Consider the following 27,297-nt stretch of genomic DNA (forward strand, 5'->3'; position numbering starts at 1 on the left):
TATTGGATATTTACCCTTCTTCGAAGAGCTAGAGAAAAAAAAGAAGCCAACTGCACGGCACGTGGGAGCACGGGCGCACAGAGAAGACGACAAAGTAGAAGAAAAGACAGCGTCCGCCATGGACTGCATTCGATCCAATTACTGTAAATAATGTAAATACAGTTGTGTTTCACCATAGGCTGTGATCATTTATTCTATATTCTGTGTAAGGTGATCCGCAGGATTATCAGTCCCAGGACAGTGTTGCCATTGGCTCTTGTTGGAACAGCCTTGAATTTCAGTCACCCTATTCTCGACGAAGGGCTTCCATTTCTTCGGAGACCCTTTTATCCAATGCACTGTGACCTTGGAATCCTGCTGTCCAAAAGAATGTTTCTAATGTGCACTTCTCAAGGGCAGTCTTCAGAAATTTCACTAGCCTTGAATGCTTTCAAACGGCTCTAATACACCGACCCGCCCAACTTCTGTACTCAATAGAACTTTCTTCACTCTAACAGACTCGAACTGCGCGCCTTTCCGGGGTGCGGAGGATATTGAATATTTACCCTTCTTCGAAGAGCTAGAGAAAAGAAGAAGCAACTGCATGGCACGCAGGAGCACAGACGCACGGAGAAGACGACAAAGTAGAAGAAAAGACAGCGTCCGCCAAGGACTGCATTCGATCCAATTACTGTAAATAATATAAATACAAGTGTGTTTCACCATAGGCCATGACCATTTATTCTATTAACTGCGTACTGCGCGGCGGCGCAAGGTCGCGCAAGCCGCATCTTGAAAGCGATCTGCGCAGGGGGCAGAATCTTGGCAGTGTAGGTGCGTCGGCGGCTCGAAGCTTTATGCGTGCTGTGTGTTCTCGGCGCTCCGTTTGCATCGAAGCAGTAAGACACTGGTTGAAGCGATAGACGGCACGCAGGTCACATCGCTCGCTGCTGATGCCAATCTTCCTTAACAGCAAGTGCCCGCTCTCATTCAGTGTGATGCGTTCACAATTGCCTGTGCCCGCTGACACCGTACTTATTAATATGTTAAGCGAACGTTTACAAGTGTAAAATAGAAGAAACAAATTTAAAAAAAGTAAAGTAAGAAAATTCGTGCAATAACGCGACCCTACGTGCTACAACGTTCAAAGCCGGTCGCACAATTCGCAAGCCCTTATAGGAGTACTGACACAAAAATTTGAAGTCGAGATCGATTTATGTGGATACACACACATTGTCTACAAAATATCAGCGGCGAATATGGCTTAGAACATATTTAAAATCAATTTTAAAAGTACGTGCGCGCAGCCACCCGCAATGCGCAGCACCTCGCGACATTGACATCAAGGAAGGATTGTAAATAACAGAGAAAACGCTACGTCACGAGTTTGCGCTGCCGTCGGAGAGGGGCCGGAGCACAAGTTTCTCGCCACTCCAATCAATCCGACGCTTTTTTTTTTTTTTTTGCACCCTGGTCGAGGCACTGGCCTCGTTCGCCGCTGACGGCAGCACAAAAATCAGCTTAATTGTTTCTGACAAGAGATAACTCTTAGAGTAAAGTGACCTCGAAAGTGTGCATGTTATGAAACGTCGTGCGACATGGTTAATCGTTGGCGTGATTTTGGCTCGCAAGCGATCAGCACAGCTGCCGCAGCAATGGTCTCTACGAAGCGGCTCGCCTTGTTAACGTGTTTTCTCATCGCTACCAACGCCGTCGGCAAAACTAATTGTACTGTCAGTTATAAGCGTGATAAATGTGCAGACGTTGATTGTGTTGGCGAGCTGCGGACGGATCGCAAAGGCCGTCGACCCTGGATCAGATGGCCAGCGAGCTAGGCCTATACCGTTTCCCAGCAATCGCCAGCTCGCCTGGGGTGGATCGAATCAGAAGTGGTTGGCCACGTCTAATACGGTGGCGACTCCCGCCTGGAGGAACTGATCGCCGCTGGACGACGAAAACGAAGACGGCGACGACATCGCAAAGCTCACGCAGGCGTAGCAGACGAACTAGCAACACAAAGCTCGCTCGCCTGCGAGCACGTTGGCTTGAACACGTCACAGTTTTGTGTGATCACGTGCTCACTGTGTTTACAATCCCTCTTCTCCCATCACGTTGCTCTCAGAAATCGAAACTTGGACTGGTCGCTGCAAAGAAGACTCCAAATAATTACGAGCCGTGCTCTGAAGCAAATGCGGTTTCGTGCCGCGATTACTGGGTCATTAGCTACTTATTACAACAGGAAAAAGATCTAAAATTTTTGTCTCAGTACTCCTTTAAGAACTTTGTATAGATGTCTACTAATTTGCTATCACAATTGATGCTTCGGCTTTCGAGCGAATCTGCAACTTTTTTTTTAACTTGGGAGAGAGAGAGAGAGAGAGATTCAACTTTAATGGTGCCAGCAATTCACGAGAGCAGACGCAGCCTCCCTCCGCCTAGCAGACAGCCGAGATCCCCTGGGTCTCGGCGGCTGCCTCGGCTAGCTGGACGGCCCAGACCTGGTCTTGCTGGTCTGAGCTGAGCAGAAGGGTCTCCCACTGCTGCCGGTTTTGAATTTTGCGGCCCTCGAAAGAGCTGCCTTCGAGCATGCCCATAGAATATGTGGCAGATCTGCCCTACCTTTACATAATGTGCATTGATCGTTGTATTGCCCTGGATAGAATCTGCTGCAGGCCACCGGGTTCGGATACATGTTTGTTTGCAGGAGGCGCCAGGCCACCGCCTGTTTCCTGGTTAGCGCGGGATGAGCTGGTGGATACCGGGCCCTTCCCAGCCGATAGTAATCGATTATTTCTTTGTAGCTGACCATGCGGTCTCCTCTCGTTCCCGGCTGGGCGAGCTCACTTGCTTGGCGAGTAAGTCCTCGAGCTACGTTGTGAGCCGCCTGGTTGCCGGGGAGAGAGGAGTGCGCGGGTGCCCAAATAATTTGGATCATCCCGCGATAATGGTCGCTGTTATTATTTAGAATTTTGAGCGCCTCTGGCGAGATGCGTCCTTTCACGAAATTGTGAACTGCAATTTTTGAGTCGCTTATGATAACTCTGGCTTTCGTGGAGGCCACCGCTAATGCTATGGCGGCTTCCTCCGCACCTTTGGCGTTGTCCGTTCTCACGGTGCCGCAACTTGGTAAATAAAATTGTGCGCAGTTCACCACTATTCTCATTTCTCAATTTTTCCGATTTCTCGGCTCTTGTGTTACCTGGCTCTTAACGTGTTTTTTTTTTTTTGTTGTTTCTTTTTACAGTGTGAAAAACGTATCAGCAGGGTTTTACTGTAGTACTATGTCCGCTTGAACGAAGTTTTTGCAAACGAAATCAAATCCAAAGTACCGATTTGAGACATCGTAATCCATAGACACGCGTGGTCATCACGCGCCCGCACGGGACTGCACGGGATGATCACAATCGCTGCCGTGTTCTCTGTGGTGTGTGTCCGGTCGAAATGGCTACGCCAAGGAAAAAGCCTAAATTTCTCTCTCTCGAGGACAAGCCACAGATGATTGCCGAGACAGAAAGCCACAGGAAAAAAGATTTCGCAGTTTCGCCCAAAAGGCGAAGCATCAATTGTGATAGCAAATTAGTAGACAGCTATACGAACTAAGGCTAGTAGTCTTATTGGCCGTATAAACTTGTAAACATTCGCTTACTAACTAAATTACAAAGCACAGTGTCACGCAAGCCCAGGTAAACATGAACACATCTCGCTCAATGACGGCGGAAACTCGCTGTAAAAAACGCTGGAGTGAGGATGTGTGGCAGCAACAGCTAGCGAATTTACCTTCGTGCCGTCTCTCGCTTCAATGCGAACTATAACACATGCAGACGGGCGTCTTTGCATTTCGCCTTATCAAAATGCGCCACCGCGGCCAGGATTCGATCCCGCGATTTCGTGCTCAGCAGCGCAACACCTTAGCGGCAGGCGACACTACTAGCCGTGGGGGGCGGAGTGGACACGAAAGCGTGGCTGGCCTTGCTTGATTCATACCACCGTGACGATATCGTCAACACCAGCATGAAATAAATTTTTTCTCGTTCAAATTCGCTTTTTTTTAACTGTCCAATATTTTGGTGAATTTTGCAGCCCCTTACATGTAAGAAAAATCAATCGGCAAATGCACTTATTTCCATAAAAGGTCAAATTTCAATACGACAATATTCTAACATAACAAAGCAATTGCCAATTTTACCGACGTCGGTAAAATCAACATTTAACTGTATAGCATCAATGCACATATTTTCTTAATTTACCTGTGCCACAAGTTAGAACGAATGTCAAAAAAAGAAAATTCAAGATGCGCGCTTTGAAGCAAGCTGGAACAATTAGTACAGTGCTTTCTCCCCTGCATAAGACAAGCTTCAACACAAGCCAAATAAAAATAAGATCAGGATACTAAAGAAGAAAATTGAATTCAAAATAACCCATTACCTCAACGATGGTTTCTTCCTTAGGAGCCAGGCTCTTTTCAACGTCCTCTTTGAGACGACGTAACATCATGGGTTTCAGTAACTGTAAGAGCAAAGAAAGCCACTGAAACATGGCAACACTGGCCCACCACTGAAACATGGCCTCTGTTCAATATATTGGAAAAAAGGCTACATACTGCTTTGAGCTTGTCGACCTGCCCTTCAGTCTTCAGGTCTCCAAACTCCTCCATGAATGTCTCAGTGGAGCTGAAACGGCTAGGCTCTAAGAAATTCAGCAAGCTGAACAACTCTTCGACGTTGTTTTGCAATGGGGTTCCAGTCAGCAAAACGCTGTGCTCCTGAAACAATGCAGAAAGTGACAACTCTAGTAATTATCAGATCTGTCTTTAGAAATTTATAAGGTTCAGGGACACTGGTTTCCTGAAAAATAAAAGTGCTTTATCAATGTTGATCTTACGTTTACCTGCATTATTAAATATGTGTGCCAATATGGATTGCTGTTCAAATGAAAAATTTTCAGTACTGCAGTTACAAAATTACACTTTGTCTCTAATGCCAATTTTTATTACCCTGCTACAGTTGTCGCAGTAACAGACTGTAAACACTATGCAAACAACACAAGAGAGTTCACCACTTGAAACTTACAAGATTGAGCATTCGGAGCCCTTCTAGGAGCTTGCAGTTTCGATTCTTCAGTCTGTGGGCCTCATCAATCACACAGGCACGCCAGGGGAGTGCCTGCAGCTCCAAGCAATCACTGAGCACTATCTCGAATGTCGTAATCATCACTTGGAACTTGAACACATCAGTAATGCGCTGCCCATTTTCATCCTTGTAGTACATTTCATACTCCTGGATCATGTTGCGACTTGCTGACCTAAAACAATAAATATGTCCAGCTGTCATAACTATTCCATATAAATAAACAGATGCAAGAAAATGTTTTGTCAAGACTCCACTTGTTCTTCAAAGAGCAGAAGGCCATTTGTCTGATCTGAATTTCATTTCCAGCTTCTGGCAACATTAAAAAATTCTGAAACTAGGACACAAAGTGCTTACCTATTTTCATATGCATTCAAGCAAGCAGCTGTACCATTAAAAGGTACTTAACATATTAAAAATTCTGGTTGAGGTTGGACAAAGAACCTAAATGTGATGTTAAGACTTAAAGCCCAGGATAGTTGTAGAAGATTAAGAACACCAAAAATATGTTAGCCGTCATGAAAGCTTTCCTGGACAAACCACAGCAGCTAGAATGGACTGCGCAAAAACACTCCAACCACGTCGGCCAAAACTCAAAGTGTGGAGGCCTTGAGGCCAACAGAACCCCCACACTTGGTCACTGGCACTGGTTTGATTCGCATGATGTCAATACAGAGGTTTCTGTACCATTTAGCTGCACAAGCATTTTAGCTGGTAACTTCTGTGGCAAATTCAATTGTTGCTTTTTCGTAGACCACATTCTTCTTAGATTATATATATATATATATATAGTTGAGCTTTTCTACAATGAAGTCACATCGGACATGAAAATACCATAGTTATATCTAATATTCAAGCACACAAGCAGGCATCAGTAAAGAAAAAAAAAAAGCAACCAAATTATGCGAAAGAATTGCAAAATGCAGAAGTGCTTTCGACAAGCCAGCAAAGGATCTCCTGCGAACCTTAATGACCGATCGACATGTTGCAGTGCCGATACGGCGCACAGGAACAACAATAACTAATAAGGTGCTACACAAAGTATCGGGAACTTAAAAAGCGCGGGCATACTGAGTGTGGTACACATTCCCACCACTAGATGTAGCTAGCAGTATGCCTTGCGGATCAGCGTACTGAATGATTTGCATCTAGAAGTATTGTCTTGCAACGCAATGTTTCACTGATTTGGCGCATTTCTTAGCAACCAATATGGCAGACTTCAAGGAGCAAAGGATTTGCATCACGCTTTGTTGTGAACTTTGCAAAACTGCAGCAGAAACTCATCGTATGCTAGATGACACTTTTAGAGTCAACGCCATGAGCCAAAGTAGGACATTTCTATGGCGTAAACACTTCGAAGATAAGGCTATCCTTGGAAATCACAGGCTAACTATAATGGATGTCTGCGACATTGCAGGACACTCGTACGGCACAGTTGAGCTTATTTTGTCAGATTTTGAACATGAGGCGCATTTCTGCAAAATTCGTGCCAAGACCGCTCAGTGATGAATAGAAGCTGCACCGTGTTTCTGTCTGTACGGAACAGAAGCAACAAGTCAGAGACAATCCCACATTCCTTTACAGTGTAATAACCAGATATGAGACGTGGGTTTGTGGCTACGATACTGAAACCAAACAGCAGTCGTCGCAATGGAAGTCGCTAAATTCCCCGTGGCCGAAAAAGGCACGTCAAGTTCGTGGCAACGTGAAGTCCATGCTCATTGTTTTTTTTTTTTTTTGTTTTTTTACCTACATGTAATAGTCCACAAGGAATTCGTCCCTCCTGGACAAACCGTGAATAGCGAGCTTTACTGTGACGTTTTGAGGCACTTAAGAGAGCATTCGTCGCAAACGTCCGGAGAAGTGGAAGAACAACTGGCTTCTTCATGACAACGCGCCCGCTCACACATTACTTGTTGTTCGACAGTTCCTGATTTCCAAACAAATCACAGTACTTCCGCACCCATCCTATTCACCTGACCTTGCCCCTTGCGACTTTTTCTTGTTCCCAAAGTTGAAGTTGAGGCTGAAAGGACGTCAGTTTCGCACTGTTGAAGAGATCCAGTCAGAATCGCAGGCAGTCCTCATTACACTGTCGCCTGGAGAGTTCCACGAATGCATGGATTGTGGCAGAAACACTGGCATCGGTGTATATATGCTCAAGGGGACTACTTTGTAGGAGACAGTGCTTATAAGGTGTTATGGTGAATCCATTTCTTTTACGACTGTGCTCCCGGAACTTTTGGTTAGCACCTCGTAAGTGCACATGCTCTGCACCACCACGAATCCACAACGATGCGATCGGTGTTATTGTGCAGACTACCCACATTGGCTTGTCAATTGCAGTCCAACCAAGCCAAGCCACTGGCCAAAACATACACCCTGCTGACAGACTTTTCGGACACAGAGAGGACTGCAGGTGGATCCGTACTCCACTGCTACAGCCATCAGACTGGCCCATGCTTCTGAACTCGCATTCGATAGCCGATAAGGTCGACTATTGCGAACATATTGCTGGCGAGATTTCTGCGAGAGCTTGACACCAGCCACTCCGCCATCCACAATGATTAAGCCACTAGGCGTAGCTAGCGCCGCTTCGTCATAAGTTCGTAACCAAAGTTGCAGTTTTGTGCCAGTCGACACGGTGGCAACTTTGTTCATGGACACCATATTTGGGGCATCAGATGTACAGTTCATGTTGAAACAATGTGTGGTGTCTGAAATTTGTTATTGTAATTATACATTGGTGCTAGGGGTAGGTGGCAGTGCCGCAGGAATTGTGCAGGTACGAAAAATCAGGCATCTGAAAACTTGGTTGGAGACTGTATTTTAGATTATTTCTACCAGAATATATAATTCGAGGCATGCTCAAATAAAAAATTTGCTTTGCTATAACCGATACCACGCCGAATCCCACATTTTTAATTTTGTTATAGCAGAAGAACACTCCACTGAAACAAAACATGGCCAACCAAATTTTATGTTTACTTCATTATATCCGCTAAATCGTTATATCTGTGTTCATTAAATTGCGATTCAATTATGTATATATTTATTCTTACCCTACCTTTTAAAGCTTCTCTTCATGAGGAAAATCTAAGTCAAATCCTATTACATCTGCTGGTTCCAGTGATGGCACCAAGAGCACTCTAAATCCACTACGCAGAGTGAAAGCATGACACAGCAATGACAATGCTTACAGTCTTAGCCTTGGGCAGTACGAGACAATAATAAATTGGCCTCACTTGCAAGTCAAACATCATAGACTGGTCACATTACGGCAGCAATGCAACATGGCCAGACAAGGCTTCAAGACTAAGGGTGGTACCAACAGTCCAGAGATGGCAATATGATGTGTCACTACAGAACACTTTTGCTCACAATCTCTTTAGAACAGCAACATGCAAGTGTGGGAATGCACAATAGTAGTTCTCCTGATAACACCTACACAACATTATCTAGTGCTTAGCATCACTTGAACTGCCTAGGCTGCTAGATATCGTGCTTTGGGGTGCTTGTACCCATACAGTACAAGCACCCCACCCTCTGTTCAAATCAATTTCACACAAATCATTATAATGTTCCCACTTCATAACAATATGTACAGCAAAATTCATAAATTGTGTCCACGTAAACCACTGCCACATAAACAGTTAACTTTCTTCCATGCACTGTTTACACTACGTAAACATTTTAGAAACCTTTTGCTTTATTATGCACAAAAACATACTGCACCAATAAATCATGCATCACTCAAGACCAAATTTAAACACAAACAAGAACATCCACTTACGATCCATGATAGGTGATAACATTTAGGTCAGTCCACGTTTCAAACTCTCTCTGCCAGTTGCCAATAGTTGAAAGTGGAGCAATCACAAGAAATGGTCCATTGATACCATATTTCACTATCTCGTTGATGAAGGTCAATGACTGTATAGTCTTCCCCAAGCCCATTTCATCGGCCAAGATACAGTTTTGTCTGCAATCAACAAACATGGGCATTACATGTGTCAATCCAACAACTACATTACATGAAAAGCCTTAAATCAAGTGCTGAAAAGGACGCCCCTCAACTTCCAAATCAATACTATATGCAAATTCCTAAAGAGGGCCATGAAATAACAGCTGTGGTCGCCTCAGGCCCAGACGTGATACTCTCCGGTGTAATGGAGTTTATGTCCACCTGCAACATGTGATCCTTTCAACTCAATTTTGTTATAGTGAAGTAGAACAGGTGCCACAATTTAGTTATAACCATTACTTCCCAGTAGTAATATAGACCTAAAGCTAGAGCCACAATTGGCCCGTGACATTATGCACCATTGAGCTGCCAGATCAAACGTGCAAGTGCACCGTGTCTCATGACACTTGACAATATCAGCACCACATGCTTCAAGAGACCTCATAAAAGTCCCCACAATTTGTTTGTTAGTCCTTTGTCGTCACCATGTCCACTACATTCACTGATCCTGATCCTTAGGTATCAACAATGCCCCATCTTTGGGCAACAGATCAAAATACATACCGACAATCGGTGAATAGAAGGCTATGTATGTAGCTCACCATTTGCATAGTGCCACATGTGCCGCAGGTATAGTTGACCTTGGTGCCACACAGAGAGCATGCTGCGTGCAGCACCAAGGTAGACAATTCATGATTTTTTTCAAGATGGCGCTAGACATGGGACTATTAAACTGCTGCGCACGTCAATATCCAACACTGTTTCGAAGTGAATACAAGGCACAAAATGGCCAGTTACCTTTTGCATCGGAAAAAATGGCTTGTTATATCCACTGGTAAGGAACTTTGTGAAAATAAGTAACAGATATATGCATTTTTACATGGATTTGACGGAGCGTTTCCTTATTGCTCATTATATCCAATTACAAAAGAGTGAGGACTGCAGTAAGACATGGTGGCATGACAGATGAAGCATACTTACCCATTGTACCAGCAGAAGGTCAGCCAACTAAGACCCTCAAGCTGATACTCTCTCAATGTGTTCCCTCCTTTGTACACTGGCGACTCGTCTATCTGCTTCCACTCAGACGGCTTAGGCCGCTTCTTCACCTGTCAAATAAAAATGCAGCACACACCGAAAACTTAAGCCAGATAAATGATGCAGACGTCCATGGCCATGCACTTTCCATAAGTGATTGTGCGCTTCTACTGAGGCGGTTCCAGAACATCTACAACAGATAGTCATCATTCACAGAAGCGCGATGCATGTGATGTGTCCAGTGTGTCAAACGGAATCGGAACTGAACCAAAAACCGGAACTGAATCGCTATTTTCTGCTGAACCGGTACCAAACCAAACCAATGCTTTTTTTTGCCATCTTGGAAATGAATCAGAACGTTTTGTAGGAACCGTTCCAAACCGATTGTTCCAAACCGATTGGACGCAAGGTTCAGCCCAGGGTTGTTGGAATTCCATGAGCATTATATATTATATACATAAATATATATATATATATATATATATATGGTCCTTCGCCTACGGGTAAAACCCAATAACTCCTAATTTTTGCACCCCAAACAAAATTTATGAAAATCGGGTAAATTTCACTTTCTCTGCGAAGTTTTCCCTTTCGTAAAATATACGAGGTCTGTTAGAAAAGTATCCGACCTTATTTTTCTTTTTGCGAACACCTGATGGATATGAAACAAGGGTGCTTGCATCAGCCGACCTTGAACCTTCATGCGCATGCGCGATTTTTTCCCGCCTGCCGATAGCGTCGGTCGTTGGGACGCAAGCACTCGAGTGAGGTAGTGCACAGTGCTCTCGTCGGTCTTTTTTATTGCAAGGAAAATGACGGAGCGACTGGAGCAGCGCTACTGCATCAAATTTTGCCAGAAACTGGGCGACAGCCAAGTGGAAACCATTTGGAAGATTCAGACAGCTTTCGGTGACAATGCTATGAGCAGCACACAGATTAAGGAGTGGTACAGCCGGTTTAAAGACGGCCGCACATCGGTGGAGAGCGAGCCACGCTCCGGTCGGCCATCAACATGCCGAAATGACCAGGTCATTGCCGAAGTGAACGCTGTGGTGATGCGAGACTGTCGTGTGACTATCCGAGAAATTGAAGAGACGGGCATCAGCACTTTTTCTGCACATTCCATTATGACCAAAGATTTGGCCATGAAGAGAGTTGCGGCGAAATTCGTGCCAAAGCTGCTCACGGTGGAGCAAAAGCAACTTCGTGTTAAGTCTCACAGGACATGATGGATTCCACAAAAAGTGACCCCAACTTCATGAACACCATAATCACTGGTGACGAGTCTTGGGTGTACGGGTACGACCCGGAAACCAAATTCCAGTGGTCACAGTGGAAGCATTCCACGTCACCAAGACCAAAGAAGGCCCGCCAAGTGCACAGCCACATCAAAGTGATGCCAACTGCTTTCTTTGACTCCCGCGGTGTGGTACACCACGAGTACGCACCAAAGGGTCAAATAATCACCAAAGAGTACTACAGAGATGTCCTCCGTCGCCTACGTGATGCTATGTGGCGCAAGAGACCGGAGTTGTGGTCAAATGAAAATTGGCGCATCCATCACGACAATGCTCCTGCACATTCCTCGCACTTGATTCAGACTTTTGTGGCAAAAAACCAGACTCCTGTAGTTCAACAGGCTCCTTATTCTCCTGATATGGCCCCCTACTACTTCTGGCTGTTTCCCAAAATCAAGAGGCCATTGAAAGGAACGCGATTTCAGACAAGAGAGGACATTATGGCTGCAACGTAAGCTGAACTAAACTTCATTCCGAAAGAGGCCTTCTTGGAATGCTTCCAACAATGGCAGTAACACTGGGAGAAGTGTAGAAGTGTATGGAGTCCCAAGGAGACTACTTTGAGGGTGATCAGGTTTCCAACGCTCCAGTTATGCCAGTTTTTTTTCTTAGTCGGATACCCCCCCTTTTCTAACAGACCTCGTATACTCTGACGGCTCCGTCCTGCAGAGCACCTATACCGCAGCTGTCACCATTCCAGAAAAAGCCACCACTATCAAGATGAAAACATCTCACTTGACAAAATCGACGGCTGCAGAACTCGCAGCGCTTCGAGTCGCACTACACTTTATTAATGACGAACCAATACACAAATATGGTCCGTTTTCTGCGACTCGAAGATGGCGCTGCAGAGTTTACTGTTAGCCTTACGGCGCGGCCCGCATGAACAGTTGGTTTTCTAAATCACAGAGGATGCTCCGCCTACTTGCACGCCAATGTACATCAGAGTCGAATAGACCACATTTTATGCACGCACGATTATACACCCTGGATCCAACCTTAATTAAGCCTTCAACTTCCACCTAGACTTCCCTGAAGAGACACGACCCTTCTGTGTAGGCTATTATTGTGAAATTACCTAAAAAAGACTTTTGAAATAATTACTTTCGGAGTCTAAACTGGTTTACTGTTTCCTTTAAGAATTCAATGAAGGAGAAAACTAGAGGGAGGGGTTGGTAACGCATAGCCGCACAGGGTGCCATGAAGTTCCTTGAATGCACAAATTCAAAGATGCCTATATCCATCAGTACATAGCACCTCACCAAAAGCATTTTTTTTTTGCAAAAGCAAAAAAAAATGCTTTGCAAAAGCAAACGGTTCTCAGTAGTTCTACACAATACCCAAGCGGACTTGTCTCTACAGATTTACCGTGCATTTTCTCGAAAACCAGAATCACACAACTCAAATGGAATAGATTAGAAAGCTTATGGGTTCGAACAATTATAATTTTCGCTCTTGAGCTGAGCCTGAACTGAATAGTGGGAACCCAAACCCGCACAGAACTCGAAAAAATGTCAGTTCAACACCCTGGATGCATCACTATGTCAATACCATGAAGCAGCAAACGTGCTTCCTCGCTACATTATTGGAAAAAATTATGTAGATGGCTTGACAAACATTGATTCCATTACACAAACAGGCAGATAGCAGCATGAGTTGAAACAGAGACTTCAAGAAAACAGAAAACCAACAACTCAACAGATGTATATTGTACAATATACAAGAGAAAGACAATGCTCACACTATAAAACCTGTACTATTTCAGAAAACTTGTAGTTATTTACAGGGTACTTACTTTCCATTTCTCCTTAGGGGGAGGGTCTTTAAATCTCAGGAAGTGCTCAACTTTTAGTGGATCCACATCTTCTTCCAATTCCCATGTGCTTTCCTCATAGGAGAGACCTCTCCACTTGACTAAATAGTGCTTGTGTGTAGTGCGCACCAGTTTCGGCTTGCTGCTGTCAGACTCATCACTGCTGCCAGCCTTGCCCTGTTCAGGCTTTTCTTCCTTTGGTTCCAAAAGGCCATCAGACTTGACAGGTGTGGTTGCAGCATTGTCCTCAAACACACTGTCATCCTCTGGCTTTACGCTCTCAGCCTCTGGTATTATGCTGTCAGCCTCTGGTATTATGCTGTCAGCCTCTGGTATTACGCTGTCAGCCTCTGGTATTACGCTGTCAGCCTCTGGTATTACGCTGTCAGCCTCTGGTATTACGCTGCAAGTGTAAAACAACATAAAAAATACAGGCCATTTAAATGTAAGATAGCCACGATTAAACAGAAATTTTATGCTTGCAACGCCAGTAGGCAAGCCCTAGCTGCTTCGTAGAAGCTTGTAGAACGTCGAAGGTATACTGTACTAGTGCGACCTTAGGAAACTTGCACATCGAAGTACCCTCAGGGACCGACAGGTGAGCAAACTGTGCCATGACATAATGGCAGAAATTTAAAAAATGTTTTTAGTGATAAAATGAAACAGTAAGTTAGCAATTTAAATGGAAATTATTATTTTCAACCAGATCAGACAGTCACGTAAAGCTGCAAGTCCAACACTCAACTGTGAAACTGAAAGGGACTGTCTACCGCTCAGAACATGTTTTTGGATTGTGTTGGGAATGAGAAGATTGTGTGTCATATTGGCAAAAACAAGCCTGCTTGTATCCCATAAACAAGCAATTATGTTTTTAATTTGGCTCTGAAAGTGGTACAAGAATAACATGTGACATCATTTGACAGTGAAAAAGTGCAACCAATCTGTGTACCGTCAAAAAAAGCCGCCCAAGCAGGGAGATATTTTGCATGGATACAATATTCTATTGCCTGGAATTGTATGCACTACTGCTATATTTTCTTTGCACGAGAGATAATTTACTTTTTGTTTCCAGCTAGCGCGTTAAAAAGTGGCGCTGCCTTGTGCAAACGAAGGGAGTCATGGTGAATGAAGTGGCGCATTAATGCACGGCCTCAGAGATGGCCATCGCATCCAGTAATCATTCGGCTTCTGCGAGTATGCAGTCGCGGACAATCCGCAAACCGTCCGCAGCTTCCGGTCTGACTAGCTCTGACAGAAGGGCACATCACCGTCACGTGAACCAGCTGTCGGGAACTGTCCGAGGTTTCACTCGAAAGCACCGTGACCAGAAGTCATTCTCCTGGGCCGGTATTTTGTAGCGATGCCTTTCCAGTAATAGTGCCTTTTCACGCTTATCGCGCTTTGTCAGTGGTCGACGCGACGGGCCGCTTGCGTTATCAACGGGATCAGCCGGCCGTGAGCGGTGTGTGATAAGACTAGTACAGAATAAGTCATAAGGCATCGCTACAAAATCGCGGCCCTAGATGCCATCGTCTGCTCGTAGTTACTCGTAGATAGCATGACTACTCAGTGAATTCATTATTGTAGCCTCCGAGATGGTGCAGCCTTGGAGGCCACGTCGCTGACACAACCATTATGCTTGCATAGTGGAATCGCAGCCTGAGAGCATGCAAAACGCCGTTTATGTCGCGCTCTGGCTCACCGTGCCACTTAAGAGCTGAAATTATGCTCTCTCATTCCCTGCGAATTTAAGCACAATTCCCACAAGAACATAAGCTAAATCGCCATTGTCCCACGTCGCTGTTCACGCAGAAAGCGCCTGCCAATATCCTTAACGCTCATGAGATCATCTACGACGCACGACTCGGACAGAGCACATCTAGACCATATACTAATGCTGCACGTCAAAAAGTAAGCTCTCCAACTTGGCACCAGAAATGATGAACATATGTGAAAAATATTCGAAGAAGCTCCAATTGTATACCATTCCAGCTACCAGCGACGAACAGCCACGTATGCAGTAGCATATGCTTCCTCACACACCAGTTTGGCTTAACTGAAAGGTGAAATCCACCTGTTTACTACATATAGTAATGAGCATGACAGATTTTGCGAAACGCATCAAGAAAAGCAAGCATGTGCTCAAAGACTAAAGCTGCAGAACTGCACGGCTCATGAAAACCTCGCATGATGGCACACAAAGCACCGATGTAAGAGATGTGATAGCTGAGTGTAGAATATTTCCCGCCTGTAACACGCGAAGTGCACAGAAGCATGTGGCATCTTCCATGACATGGCAGAAGACGCCGCGCGCTCGTTATCAGCTATCGTCTGCAAGTTCTTTGCGCTTGTCCGAGCAAAAATCTGCGGACAGTTCTGACAGTCCGCAGACAGTCCGGAACTTCTGCTCCATGAAATAACGAGCGTGCTTCTGACCACTCTCGGATTAGTGGGAGGAGCTTCCAAAGCTGTCCAAGCAAAGTCGAATGGTGCACAGCAGTCCTAAGTAGTCCGGGAATGTCAGGAACTGATAATTGAAGAGACCCAGTGTTGCAGGGATGCCAACAATGCTGATTACTGGATGCGATAGCACAGTTTAGGTTTATGCAGTTTCACAGTTTTAAGAACAGACTACGCAGATAGAAAATTTTGTTTTAAAAATTTCTACTCACTTTCTAGAGAAACCACTGCACGTTTCGACACTTCGAATGGTAAGCTTTCTATTGTGCTACAAAACAGAAGGTGCTTGAAAAAAACGGTAGGCCATGATTAAGATCATGTGGGGAGGCTGTAATGATGGTATCAAATTGGTCTACAGTGCTCAGCAATTTTAACATGATAATCGGCCCACAAGGTGGCCAGCGCTTTTTGTGCCACCGTTGGGCGTTACAACACTGAACTGATGCATTGTGGCATACAATGAAAGCAAGGGCCTTCATAACACATTCATAATGCATAACACATAGTGCTCACTGGTGGCACAAAAAGCAAGTGCCACCATGCAGGCCGATTATCAAGTTTTAATCACTGAACGCTGTATATAATGTAGCTGTTAAATGCACCACGCTTTCATTTTAAAAAGTGTTCAATATATTTTAAGTGCATTTGTTTTCTCTCAAATACGTATCGAAATGTAATGACAATTTACATTTACAAGTGCTGCCTTTAAAAGCAACAGATATAATGGCAGAACACCGGCAACCCTCACTGCACAACAGTGCACTCAGTACTCTCGTTCACATGCGAGTTTCGGAATCCTCAAGTCTACTGTTGTCTCCCTCCCAGCTCCAAGATACAAAAGCCATAAACCTGTTGTGTTGTAAAAGGGTGTCAGCTCTGCAAAAGAGCATTACAGTCGAACCTCGATTACAGATATGACAAATTATTGGACATAATGAAGAAATTTTTAAAATGTTTTTTACCAACATCAGCATGCAACAAACATACGCTTATAGCAAATATCAGATATAACAAAGGTATTTTTCAGTTAAATGCCACTTCGTTCAAGATTCAACTGGACTAGCAAAACTTGGCTTGGAAATGATCCAAACAAAAAGGAAAAATTTATCCACATATATCTCTAATTTCTGAAAAGCAGACAATTACTTAATGTAAGGAAAGAGTAGCTCGTGATGTAAAGGGTACTTTTAGTAAATGCAAAACCTGCAGAACTAAACTACAGTTAGTTCTTTTTAACCGTCAAAGAAACAATTTCATACAGGATCAAAAAAATAAAAAATACCAGCAAAGACATACTATTGCAAACAGCACGGGAACAGGACTAAAATTAAATTAGGGAACACACGGACGCCTGTGCCAACAAGCCTGGATAACCACCATTGTAAGTACAGTATACTTCCGTTAATTTGACTCCGGTTGGTTCAATTTTACAGTTAATTCGATCCCGACTGAAGTTCCTGGCCAGTGCCCATGTATTACTATGGGCCCAAACTTTCGTTATATCGATCCTAAAATTGGCCTTGGATAATTTGAACATGACCAGTCAGCATGCATGCGCCTGACCACTACAGTGACCACAATACAGACCCCTTTAGTAGCAGCGTCTGTCTTGGCGGAGCTTAGGGGACTTGAATTCGTTAAACACACACCTTAAAAAAAATCTGTCAATTTTCAGCCTGCCCCTAGGAAGATTTTCAAACAATAACCACAGCATACAATGCCCGATTACAGTATTTACCCGTTTCTAATATGGTCATTTAATTTTTTTAGTACCGTATTTACTTAATTGTAACGTGCCCTCGATTGTAACATGCACCCGTTTTCTGTGACCAAAAGAGAGGAAAAAAATTATTTACAGTACCGCGCACCTCATGCTTTAATGCAAAAATACAACTATCGCTCAGGATTTTCTCCCAATACACTAAAGTTGCGATGAACAAAAAAGTCCCAGTTTCGCCCGAAAGGCGAAGCATCGATTGCGACAGTAAATTAGCAGACAGCTATACAAAGTAAGGACAGTATAGTTTTATCAGCCGTAAAAACAGCCGGCGTAAACATTCGCTGTTTAACTAAATTAGTAGACTAATGCCTAAGCACACGTACTACAGCACATGGTCGAAGCTACGGGAGCTAGGCTCGAAGTGCGTAGGAGGCAGCCATATTGAAATGCCGATGACAATATGGTATCGCAAATTCAGGGTCGTACTCTATTCTAACGCGCAGGATATTTTTGGACCCTTTTTATCGGAAAAAAAGTGCGCATTAGATTCGAGTAAATACGGTAAATTGGGCCGTAAACTACTTGCGTGGTGCAAACAGATACAGAACCAAAACTGCCATTATGGAGTTGGTTTGCTTTACCATATAGCACGTGTTGCAGAGAAGCCGATTTTAAAATACTGTGCTGCGAAGTTGAGCTTAGGAAATTGGCTGCCATGGTGCAGCACACCATTTCTCTTGCTAAAAAAATCCAGTTCGCATTAGATTTCCACTTTGTTTAGGAGCTTTAATGTCATTTCTACGTTAGTTCTCTGCTGACTCATAGAAATTGGGTGCCCATTAGATTCGGGGGTATGTTAAAATCTGGCCAATACTGGCAAGTGAATCAGTGGTGTGTTTTGGTGCTGTTTTTTTTCTGTCCAATATAATTTGACCCAAGGATAATCCAATCAATTCCATCAATTCTGTCTGGGTCGAATTAACCGAAGTCAACTGTACCAGTAAGAAATTCCCGTCAAATAGCACTAATTCAGACTTCAACATCTTTATAATTCGAATCAATCTCAAGAGCATTTTTTTTTCTTCTGATGCTTACAGTGAATCTTGAAGCCACTTACAAAAATTTCTAAGCACTCTCAATAAGGCTTCAGTGCAATGAATATTTTCTTTCAGGCCTGCTTAGCATGTCTAGGCTTCAAGGTTGTCAACACTGCAAGACCAACTCTGCTTTCAGTGGTTGTTTCGCCACATACGGATCATGGTGAATTCGTTAAAGGCTAATTGCAACAAAACTTTGGACCGTGTAAAAAGCCTAGTTTAGGAGAGTGCATATAAAAAGGAGCCTCCACGCAATATATAATGTTTGAAATACGAGTGGAAGCATCACATAAAACCTAGCAAAAATAGTCGTTTTTGATACAGAAACAGATATAAAAATGGCGTCAATATCACTCGCCGGAAGTGACGCATGACCTAGAAGGCGCAGCTCCTGCACTGCAATGGCCAATTCCAACATTGGTAAAAATGCATATAATAGAGTAAATTGTAATGCCAACAAACTTTTCTGCTATTGTAAATGTTGGCTGCAAATAAATAAGGTTACTGCAGCCATATTCAAGGCCCTTTTTCGTGTATGGGCAAAACTAAAAGGCGAATCATGCTAAAATGACTGAAAAACTCCATATGTAATTGCATCATAAAACAAAGCTCTCAAAAACTAATTCCTGAGAGAAAAAGTTCTGAAAAACATCCACCCCGAATGTGCTCTCAATATAAACTTAAAAAAAAAAAAAAAACGCAGCACACTAGTGAAATGCAAGTGGATTACAGTCAAACCTTGACATAACGAACCTGGATTTAACGAAATTTGCGATGTAACGAACTATTTTTACTTCCCCATCGTAGTTCTACTGAATTAACGAAACCTTGATATAACGAAATTCTCGATACAACCAAATTTTCCCTGCAAGTACAACTTCATTATATCGAGGTTTGACTGTACTTTAACATGCCAATACTAGCTATTGCAGCAAATTGTTAAAAACTAAACTTAATCAAAAACTTATGCCCTATTTTCACCTATAAGTAATCTTGATCTCTTTACCTGTCAGGCATCTCTTCATCAGGAAGCTCCTTTTTGATTGGCTGCTGGGGAAGTGAAATTGTCTCATCTTCACACATGCTACTATCAGGGCCTTCCCTAGCAGCTGCTGGCGAACTCAAAATTTCAGAGGCATCACCACTGTCTTCTTTCTTGGCTTCTTCCACTGTCTCAGAAGTGCCATTTTGAGGTTCTTCAGTATTAGCCTCTCCAGTGTCATCTTCTCCATTATTATCCCCTGTTCCTTGGTTTTCTGTTTGTTCATGCACCTTACACTCCTGCCCATCTCCATTCTGCTCCACAGGCTCAGTAGTATCCATTGGTTCTGCCTTTCCCTCATCTTCAGCAATGTTTTCTTCAGTCTTAGTTGTTGGCTTCTCATCTTTGACATCTGCCTGATTTGCATAGTCACTTTCTATGGGGTCTACAGTCTCGGTCATGTCCAAGATCCGATCTACCTCTACATAGTCGGGGTTGAAGGGCTCGTCTTCAAGGAAGTCAAAGATTGAGTTGATGTTGTCCTTCTTCTGACGGAAACGCTTCACTTTCTGCAGCACACGCTTATCAGTCATCTCCAACTCTTCCAGAGTCTTCCAGTCACAATGAATGTATGAAAGATTCTTATACTTCACAAAAAACTCCTCGACATCCACAGGTTCCTTGTCCTCCTCTTCGGATTTCCTGGTGGCCATTCGAGAAGCGAGGATTTTTTCAACAACCATGGTGTCTTCAGTGACAACATTGACAAGAACTTGGACATTCTTCGTTTCCTGCCCTCGAAGGGCGTGGGAAGCATGCAGACCATCTAAAACAGCCTCGTCACCACTCAACTGCAGTTCAATGTCATCAGTGTACTTCTTTCTGTGGGTGTTCCGCGATGAACGTCGCTTCTGCACACCTCCATCACCTTCTTCAGGAGAAGGAGGCGGAGTGCCTTCCAAATCAGACTTGTCTGAGGAGCCCAGCCGTTTGCGCTTCTTCTTTTTGCTGAACTTGAGTGACAACCTGAAGCGTACACCAAACAAAACAAACACATTGTGGAAAATTGCACAAACCTGAAGAACTGATATTCTGTAATGCTAATCTTAAAATGAGCCATTAATTATGTTTATAAGAAAAACTGTTGTCAACCATAGTAAGCAAATAGCCTTCCTTTGGCACAATTTACAACTGCTACATCTCATCACAAAATAAGAAAAATGAGTGGCTGTATACACCCAACGAATACAGTAGAATCTCGATGATATGAATCTCTCAAGACGGTGCTAAAATTCTTATCACACAAAAACACAAAAAAAATTTGGGAGGAACACGCTGCATAATTTGGGAAAATTACACTTTTTTAGCATGTTATCTGTTATCTTTTAGCGACCTTCGGGAGATGCTCATCGCAGAAACGCAGCCTTCCGTTGATTCAGCGCTGCCCACCTTGGTATCGCCGAAAACACAAGAGATCGGCGATTCAGATAGACGCAGAGCTGTATTTTTTATGCAGAAATAAAAGCAAAAAAAAAAAAAAAGGCTAGGGCAAAAAGAGAAAACTAGCATCACAATTCATTACTGCAGTCACGAGGCGTACAGCGATGTGAATTTGAATCACTGGAGCACTTGTTTCACACACTTTTTGGCGGCAGTGAGATGCACACCTCACGTGTTCCAAGGCCGACATATTAAGATCTGCCTGGTCATGTTTCTTTCACCACTACGTCGCAGCTGCTGCCTAATGGTGATAAGGACATGATTTGCAAACGATAAGGGAATCTCATTTACGTTACAGCGGTGAAACTACTTCATAGTTACTTTCAGATATAGCGCGAATAAGTACACATCACGGCGTAAGAAGATAGGTGTTCCGACGGCGCAGCCGCGCTAGGGCGAGAAAGCGGCCACTTCGTGTGACCGGAAGTGAGCGCCGCCGCTACACTCTAAAAACAGCTGCACCCTTTGGGGGTGCATTTTTGCCACACAACAATAATCGTCATCTGTCTTGCTTGCGTTTCCTATCCTGAAAACTCTGCACTTGCTACTTTCCTGTCGAGAATGCTGTGTCACGCTGATAACGCTCTTGTCGTTCGTAACCGAGAAGTGCCGGGCCACGCAAGTCAGATGACGATTATTGTTCTGTGGCAAAAATACGCCCCAAAGGGTGCAACTGTTTTTAGTGTGTAGGGGCAGCACGTGTTCAGGAGGCCTTGGAGAAGCGGCACAACAGTGGATAATTTACGACCTCCGTAGGCAATTAAACACCCATACCCAAAGATATGCAATTTTTCGGTATTTAGACGCCAAATCCTGAGCAGGTAGAAGGTTTCATGCCACTTACAGTCAAAATACCGTCATTTCGAACACGAGAGAGACGCGTCGTCTGCTCGAGCAGACGGCGCGCTGCGCTTACCGCTGCTCGCTGCGTCGGAGTCAATCGGAATGTCGGCAGAAATATAAAGGGACGTTCCTCCAACCAAGCAGAGTCGTTTTAAGCAGGCGAACGACATATATTCATCGAAATAAAGCACTTCGGCCGCGCGTGCCCATAAAAGCGCCAGCAAAGCAAGCGAAAAAGTGGCCCCCAGAACAGGTGCTGCCCCTTGCGGCAGCGGCGTGCGAAGAGTCACACTAAGTGGCCGCGCCTCGCGCCGCCGTCGGATCACCTTCCTTTTTTACACTATGGTACACATACACATGAAGAAGACACGTCTGTGTCTGTCGTGTCTTCTTCGTGAGTATGCGTATTTATTCGCGCTATATCTGAAAGTAACTATATTAGACCAAATAGCCCAACTATATTAGACCAACTAGCCCAACAGGCAGTCCTCCTTCTGAAACGACTTCATAAATGTGCGACCTGACGAATGCCAAAGTAAAAAAAATTGGCATCAGGTGGCTAATATGACGGAAGGCGTGGAATACAGCGATAATGCTAACCTTAGAAGCGAATGCTGCCAATCTTGCTGACGCAGCAAGACTGGGTCGCGAGGGATTGTCGGCTACTCATAAAGTTACAAGGTATTTGAAAATGGCCAACAAGTTGCATGATACTGCACATCGCAATAGCCTTTCTTTTCTTTGTGTGTGTAGGGGGGGGGGGGCACGCAAGAGTCAAGTAGGTCGCCCTGGCAACGGCAATGCGACCGGCATATCAGTGGGGCCACTCTGCGGGTCTGACAACACCCAGTCTCTCGACTCGATTGTTCGCATTATCTGCCATGGGGCGAAAAGCCAGTTCACAATATTCAAATTCAGCACGTTGTAAGCCAATGGACTTGGGCTGGGACTTTTAGAAAATTCGCATCATCCCGAAATTCGAATTAGAGTGACCGTATCACCGAGATTCTACTGTAACTGTGTTTCCAAACAGTTTCAGGATGTGATGCGGGCAAAGTCACAAAAAGGCAAGCCTACAAGCACCTACCACATACACCCAAAATAATTTATTTTTGTTGAATAATAAGGTGTGCATATAGTAATATTTTACACCAAATCGATTACGAATTGAATAGTACCAGAAAGGAATATTGAATAGCCATTTTTACAATTCATGTTAAATGGTATTCACATTCTAGAATTCATAAGCTTAGCAACTTTCTGTCATCAGAATTGCTCGTTATCAAGCCTTGTTTATCAAAATGCACGAATGGAACATTAGGAACAATTAAGTAGTTAGTTCACATACAAAGGACTTTTCGAAGAGCGCGAATATCCCTGTAACGTAAACTGTGGCACTACGCAAGTTCTCAAGTTTTACGTGTATGTTGTGCTCGTGGGGATGATAATCGTGACTATTCGGTTCAAAGACTGAATTGAATAGGACACTATTTGATTCGTTGTTCAAAAGTTTTGAATATTTGCACGCCCTTACTCAATAATTTATTTTTCCTAAATATTTCTACTACAGTATAGACCACTTATAATGTAACCGTTTATAGTGCAGGACTGGCTACAACGCGGCCTTTTCCGACTCCCGTTTACCCTCCCATAGAACTCCACGTATACGCATACCGCTTACAGTGCAGCCGCGTGAGACAAAATACTGGTTATAATGCGGCTTCCGCGGGAAAATCTCGCCGACAAGGGCGGCAGCGAGCACGCTTCTCAACAAGGTGCGTGCTCCCGGCCGGCGTATGCATTATTCAATGCAATCAAACTCTCGTTAATTTGGACTTATTTGGCCACACATCGGTTAATTCGGACTAGTTTCGGAGCTCGGTGAGCGAGGAGCGCCGCAAATGTGCGACGCAAAAGAGCAAGAACGGCGCTAGCATCCAACCGAAATGAAGCGCCGGAGTCCGCATCACCACAGCCATCAGTTGAAATCGTACGTGAATGACAGCAACGCCGGAACGCTTCGAGCCTATTTGTGTTTTTAAAACCTGTATTCTTGCGTTAACCGCATCGCATAACACCGCATTGGCCACAAGCTTTCGTAACTGCGTAGTCGTCATCCACGATCGCGTCGATAGCGGCCGCGGTTTTCTCCGCAGCTGTTGCGGCGAACAGTAGTTTCATTTTTACTCGGTATACGCGCCGGGCGCGTGCCTAAAAAACTGCGCAGTCGCCATCGATGATCGCATAGATAGCAAATGCGGTTTCGACTGCAGTTGTTGCAGTGAATGGTAGATAATTCGTCCAGACTCGGTGGGTGCGTCGGGCGCGTGCCTTCAGCACCGCAATGTCGCCGTTCATAATCGCGTTGATAGCGGTCACGGTTTTTTCCGCAGTGATTGCAGCAAACAGTTGTTTCGTTTTGACTCGGTGCAAAGCTGTCGAGCTTGAAGAGCACCAGCTACATCGCGATTATGTTTTCGCCAGTGAGCTGGCGAAAACGTAATCGAGATGTGCGCGCGATAGTACAAAGCGTGTCAACATGCTTGGTCTACATGTTTTCCATACGTGCAGGGCTTGAAAATCGTTGTTTTGGTTATAGTGCGGTACCACTTATAGTGCAGATATTCGCGACTCCGGCGGCTAACGTTATAAGTGGTCTACACTGTACTATAAACTGCACTTTGGGAAGCTAACTGACCTGGGAAGCTTTTTCTTTGGTGCCTTGGGTGTTTTAGGTGTTCCTTCCTTAGGTGTTTTTGGTTCTTTTTTCTCTTTCTTTTCTTTAGACTTCTTTTTTGGCGTTTTGCCTTCTTCTGCAGGCTGAGCAGTCTCTCCATCTGCTTTCACTTCATCTGCTGGCAAGTGCCCATCAATAGTTGATGGAACTGGTACTGATGTGCATGTCCCTGCTGCTACTGCTGCTACAGCTGCATCAACTGTGCTACTTCCTTCGGTTTGTTCAGGGGCTGTTTCTGCCAAAGGAGCTGCAGGATCCTGGACGTCCGCTGATGCCAACTGCGTTGCTGCTGCTTCCTGCTCAGCAGCGGTCTTCTTTTTGGACTTGCTCTTACGCCGTGGGGTCCCTCCCTCTTTTGGTTCTTTAGGAGGCTTGGGAGCCTTGGGCTTCTTCGGCTTCTTAGGCTTGGGCTCCTTGGGAGGCTCTCCTTCTTTCGGCTCCTTGGGTTTGCGTTTCTTGCTCTTCTTTGCAGGAGGAGGAGGCGGAGGAGGTGGAACCTCCATACCGGGTGGCTGTGGAAGGAGCAGGGGCATGCCACCTGGGCTCTCTGGAGGCATCTGAAATGTGAAGTAATGGCCACAGGGCAAGCAATAATGTTATAACCAAGAGAAAAGCTTGCAAACCTAGAACTGGCATAAAGCAATAATCTCAACCATAGTAAGAAACAAGAAAGGAAATAAAAAAATGCGTAAGAATAGAAGTTCATGTTCATCAGCCAGACCAGACAACCACACATAATCTTTACACCGCCACCCAAGCCCCACTTTATATTAGAGGTGGGCAAATATCAACTTCTTCGAATGCGAATTGTTAGTATTGAATATCGAATTGAATACCAAATATTCAAACATAGATGCATACATTTACACCAGCAATATTTATTTAGATATAATTATGTGGCACTCCTGTACCAATCAGTCCAGTGGCTTGGTACTGACCCTGAATGAAATGATTGTGCAGTCTTAAGAAGTACTTAAATCTGAAACAAGCTCGATGGCACGGAAGATGACGATTCTCAGGCGATCACTTTTGGAGATAACTTTTCCTTTCGCAAGACTCGGCTCGTCCCCACACCGAAACCCTCGAAGTAAACAGCCGACAGCTCTCTTGGCGCTGCTAGCGAGTTTAGGACGGCGCCAGAAACACTTGTCAGGGATGCTTTCAGTGCCGAGTCGCTTTCAGTGCCGAGTCGCTTTCAGTGCCGAGTCACGCGAAATTTTGCAAAAGTGAAACTACCTACGCAAGTGATTGCTTGAGAAGACCGCTCAAGGAAAGCTCCATCTACTCTTCAGACGACCACGATGAGTGAAGAGAACATTTCCGAATTGCGATTCCTTGAATAAAGGTACCATTTCGTTTTCTGTTCATCTCGCATTAGATTAGCGGTTTTGCTATCTTTATTTCGCGTGACTGGAAAGTTGCCCCTCGCGTTACAATCGCGGTCGCGTTACATCCGGGTAAATACGGTATTGCACACCCGTTATCAGATGGCTGCAGTGTGCTTAAAGCTTTTTTTTCTCGGAGGGTACCAGAGAGGAGTCGTACGAAGCAGGTCGGCGTAAAATTACGTCGTATAACCGAGGTTATTAATACATTATCGCTATGGGGGGTTTTGCCAGGACAAAACCAATTCGTCGTAAAATGCGGGTCGTCGCATGTTCGATGGACATATACCGTATTTACACGATTGTAGGTCGACCCACTTTTTTCAAATTTGACAATCCAATGTTGGGGGGTCGACTTAGAATTGAAACCGAACCGTGTACCGCTAGTAGCGGCAAGAGAAACGAGAAATCAGGGGCGCTACAGCGTGGTTACAACTTTGCACCTACGTCTCCATGGTTACGGTAGAAGCGTAGCGTATTAATTTACCGTATTGCATACATTTTGATTGCGCGCACCACGAGCGCACGGCTCTTGTGGGAGCATCGCGATCATGGAAGAGCCGCCGTTTCGGGGGGTATTGGTAGTTGGCGGAAGAGCCGCCGTTTGGGGGGTATTGGTAGTTGGCAGAAGAGCCGCCGTTTGGGGGGTATTGGTAGTTGGCAGAAGAGCCGCCGTTAGGGGGTATGGTAGTTGGCGGATGAGCCGTCGTTTGAGGGGGTATTAGTAGTTGGCGGAAGAGCTTTTCTTAGAGAAACGATTGTTTTCGACGGCCGCGCGCATCTGTCACTTATGCTGTTATGCTGAATCGTTGCGCCTGTCATGAGTGCCAAGAACTTTCGGCACTCGTTCACAGCAGCATTCAAACGGACTGCTATCCTCCATGCGAGGAAACTAACAACTGCGCAGCGGGACGCAAGTTTGGAGTCAGTGAACGTGTGGTGCAGCAGTGGCGGCTTCAGCGCGAAGAAATTTGGCCTCCTGTGCGGGTGGGTCCTCTCTGCGTGGGCGGCTGTACCGCGCGATGTCGTGGTGCGGTCGTTCGCGAAGTGTGGACTCGCACTTGATGACGTGCTGTGGGACCGCAGCAGCTATGACGGCAGCAGTGCCAGTGAGGTCGACTCTAGTGACGATGAGTAGTCTTAGCAAACCCATCAATAAATTTCCCTTGTGTGAATGCACTCGCGTGGTTTTTCTCCCCCCCCCCTCCCTCCCACTTTGTTTTTTTGAGACATACAATTTTGGGGGGGTCAACCTACATTCGTGTCGACTTACAATCGTGTAAATACGGTAGCTACCTCAGCTTCAATAAAAACTGGATTCATGTACCCCTGAACACTAAATCAACAAAAGTACA

General features: G+C 44.7%; 1 protein-coding gene across 16 annotated transcripts in view; it reads right to left on the reverse strand.

Moving 5' to 3' along the window:
* The window catches only part of LOC119466299 (chromodomain-helicase-DNA-binding protein 7-like), a 554,757-nt gene that overhangs the window by 119,508 nt on the left and 407,952 nt on the right, over positions 1-27,297 (reverse strand). For 13 of the 16 annotated variants that reach the window (XM_049669824.1, XM_049669819.1, XM_049669887.1 and 10 more), the window contains 8 exons: positions 24,519-25,114; positions 19,502-20,503; positions 13,201-13,621; positions 10,051-10,178; positions 8,899-9,087; positions 5,049-5,280; positions 4,580-4,741; positions 4,405-4,485 (listed from right to left, as the gene is read on the reverse strand). In XM_049669824.1, the coding sequence (XP_049525781.1) occupies positions 4,405-4,485; positions 4,580-4,741; positions 5,049-5,280; positions 8,899-9,087; positions 10,051-10,178; positions 13,201-13,621; positions 19,502-20,503; positions 24,519-25,114 (2,811 nt within the window). The remainder of the gene's footprint in view (positions 1-4,404; positions 4,486-4,579; positions 4,742-5,048; positions 5,281-8,898; positions 9,088-10,050; positions 10,179-13,200; positions 13,622-19,501; positions 20,504-24,518; positions 25,115-27,297) is intronic. The other 3 variants (XM_049669863.1, XM_049669847.1, XM_049669839.1) reach the window with 3 other exon arrangements.

Source organism: Dermacentor silvarum, chromosome 1 (genome assembly GCF_013339745.2).
Source record: "Dermacentor silvarum isolate Dsil-2018 chromosome 1, BIME_Dsil_1.4, whole genome shotgun sequence".
Lineage (NCBI taxonomy): Eukaryota > Metazoa > Arthropoda > Arachnida > Ixodida > Ixodidae > Dermacentor > Dermacentor silvarum.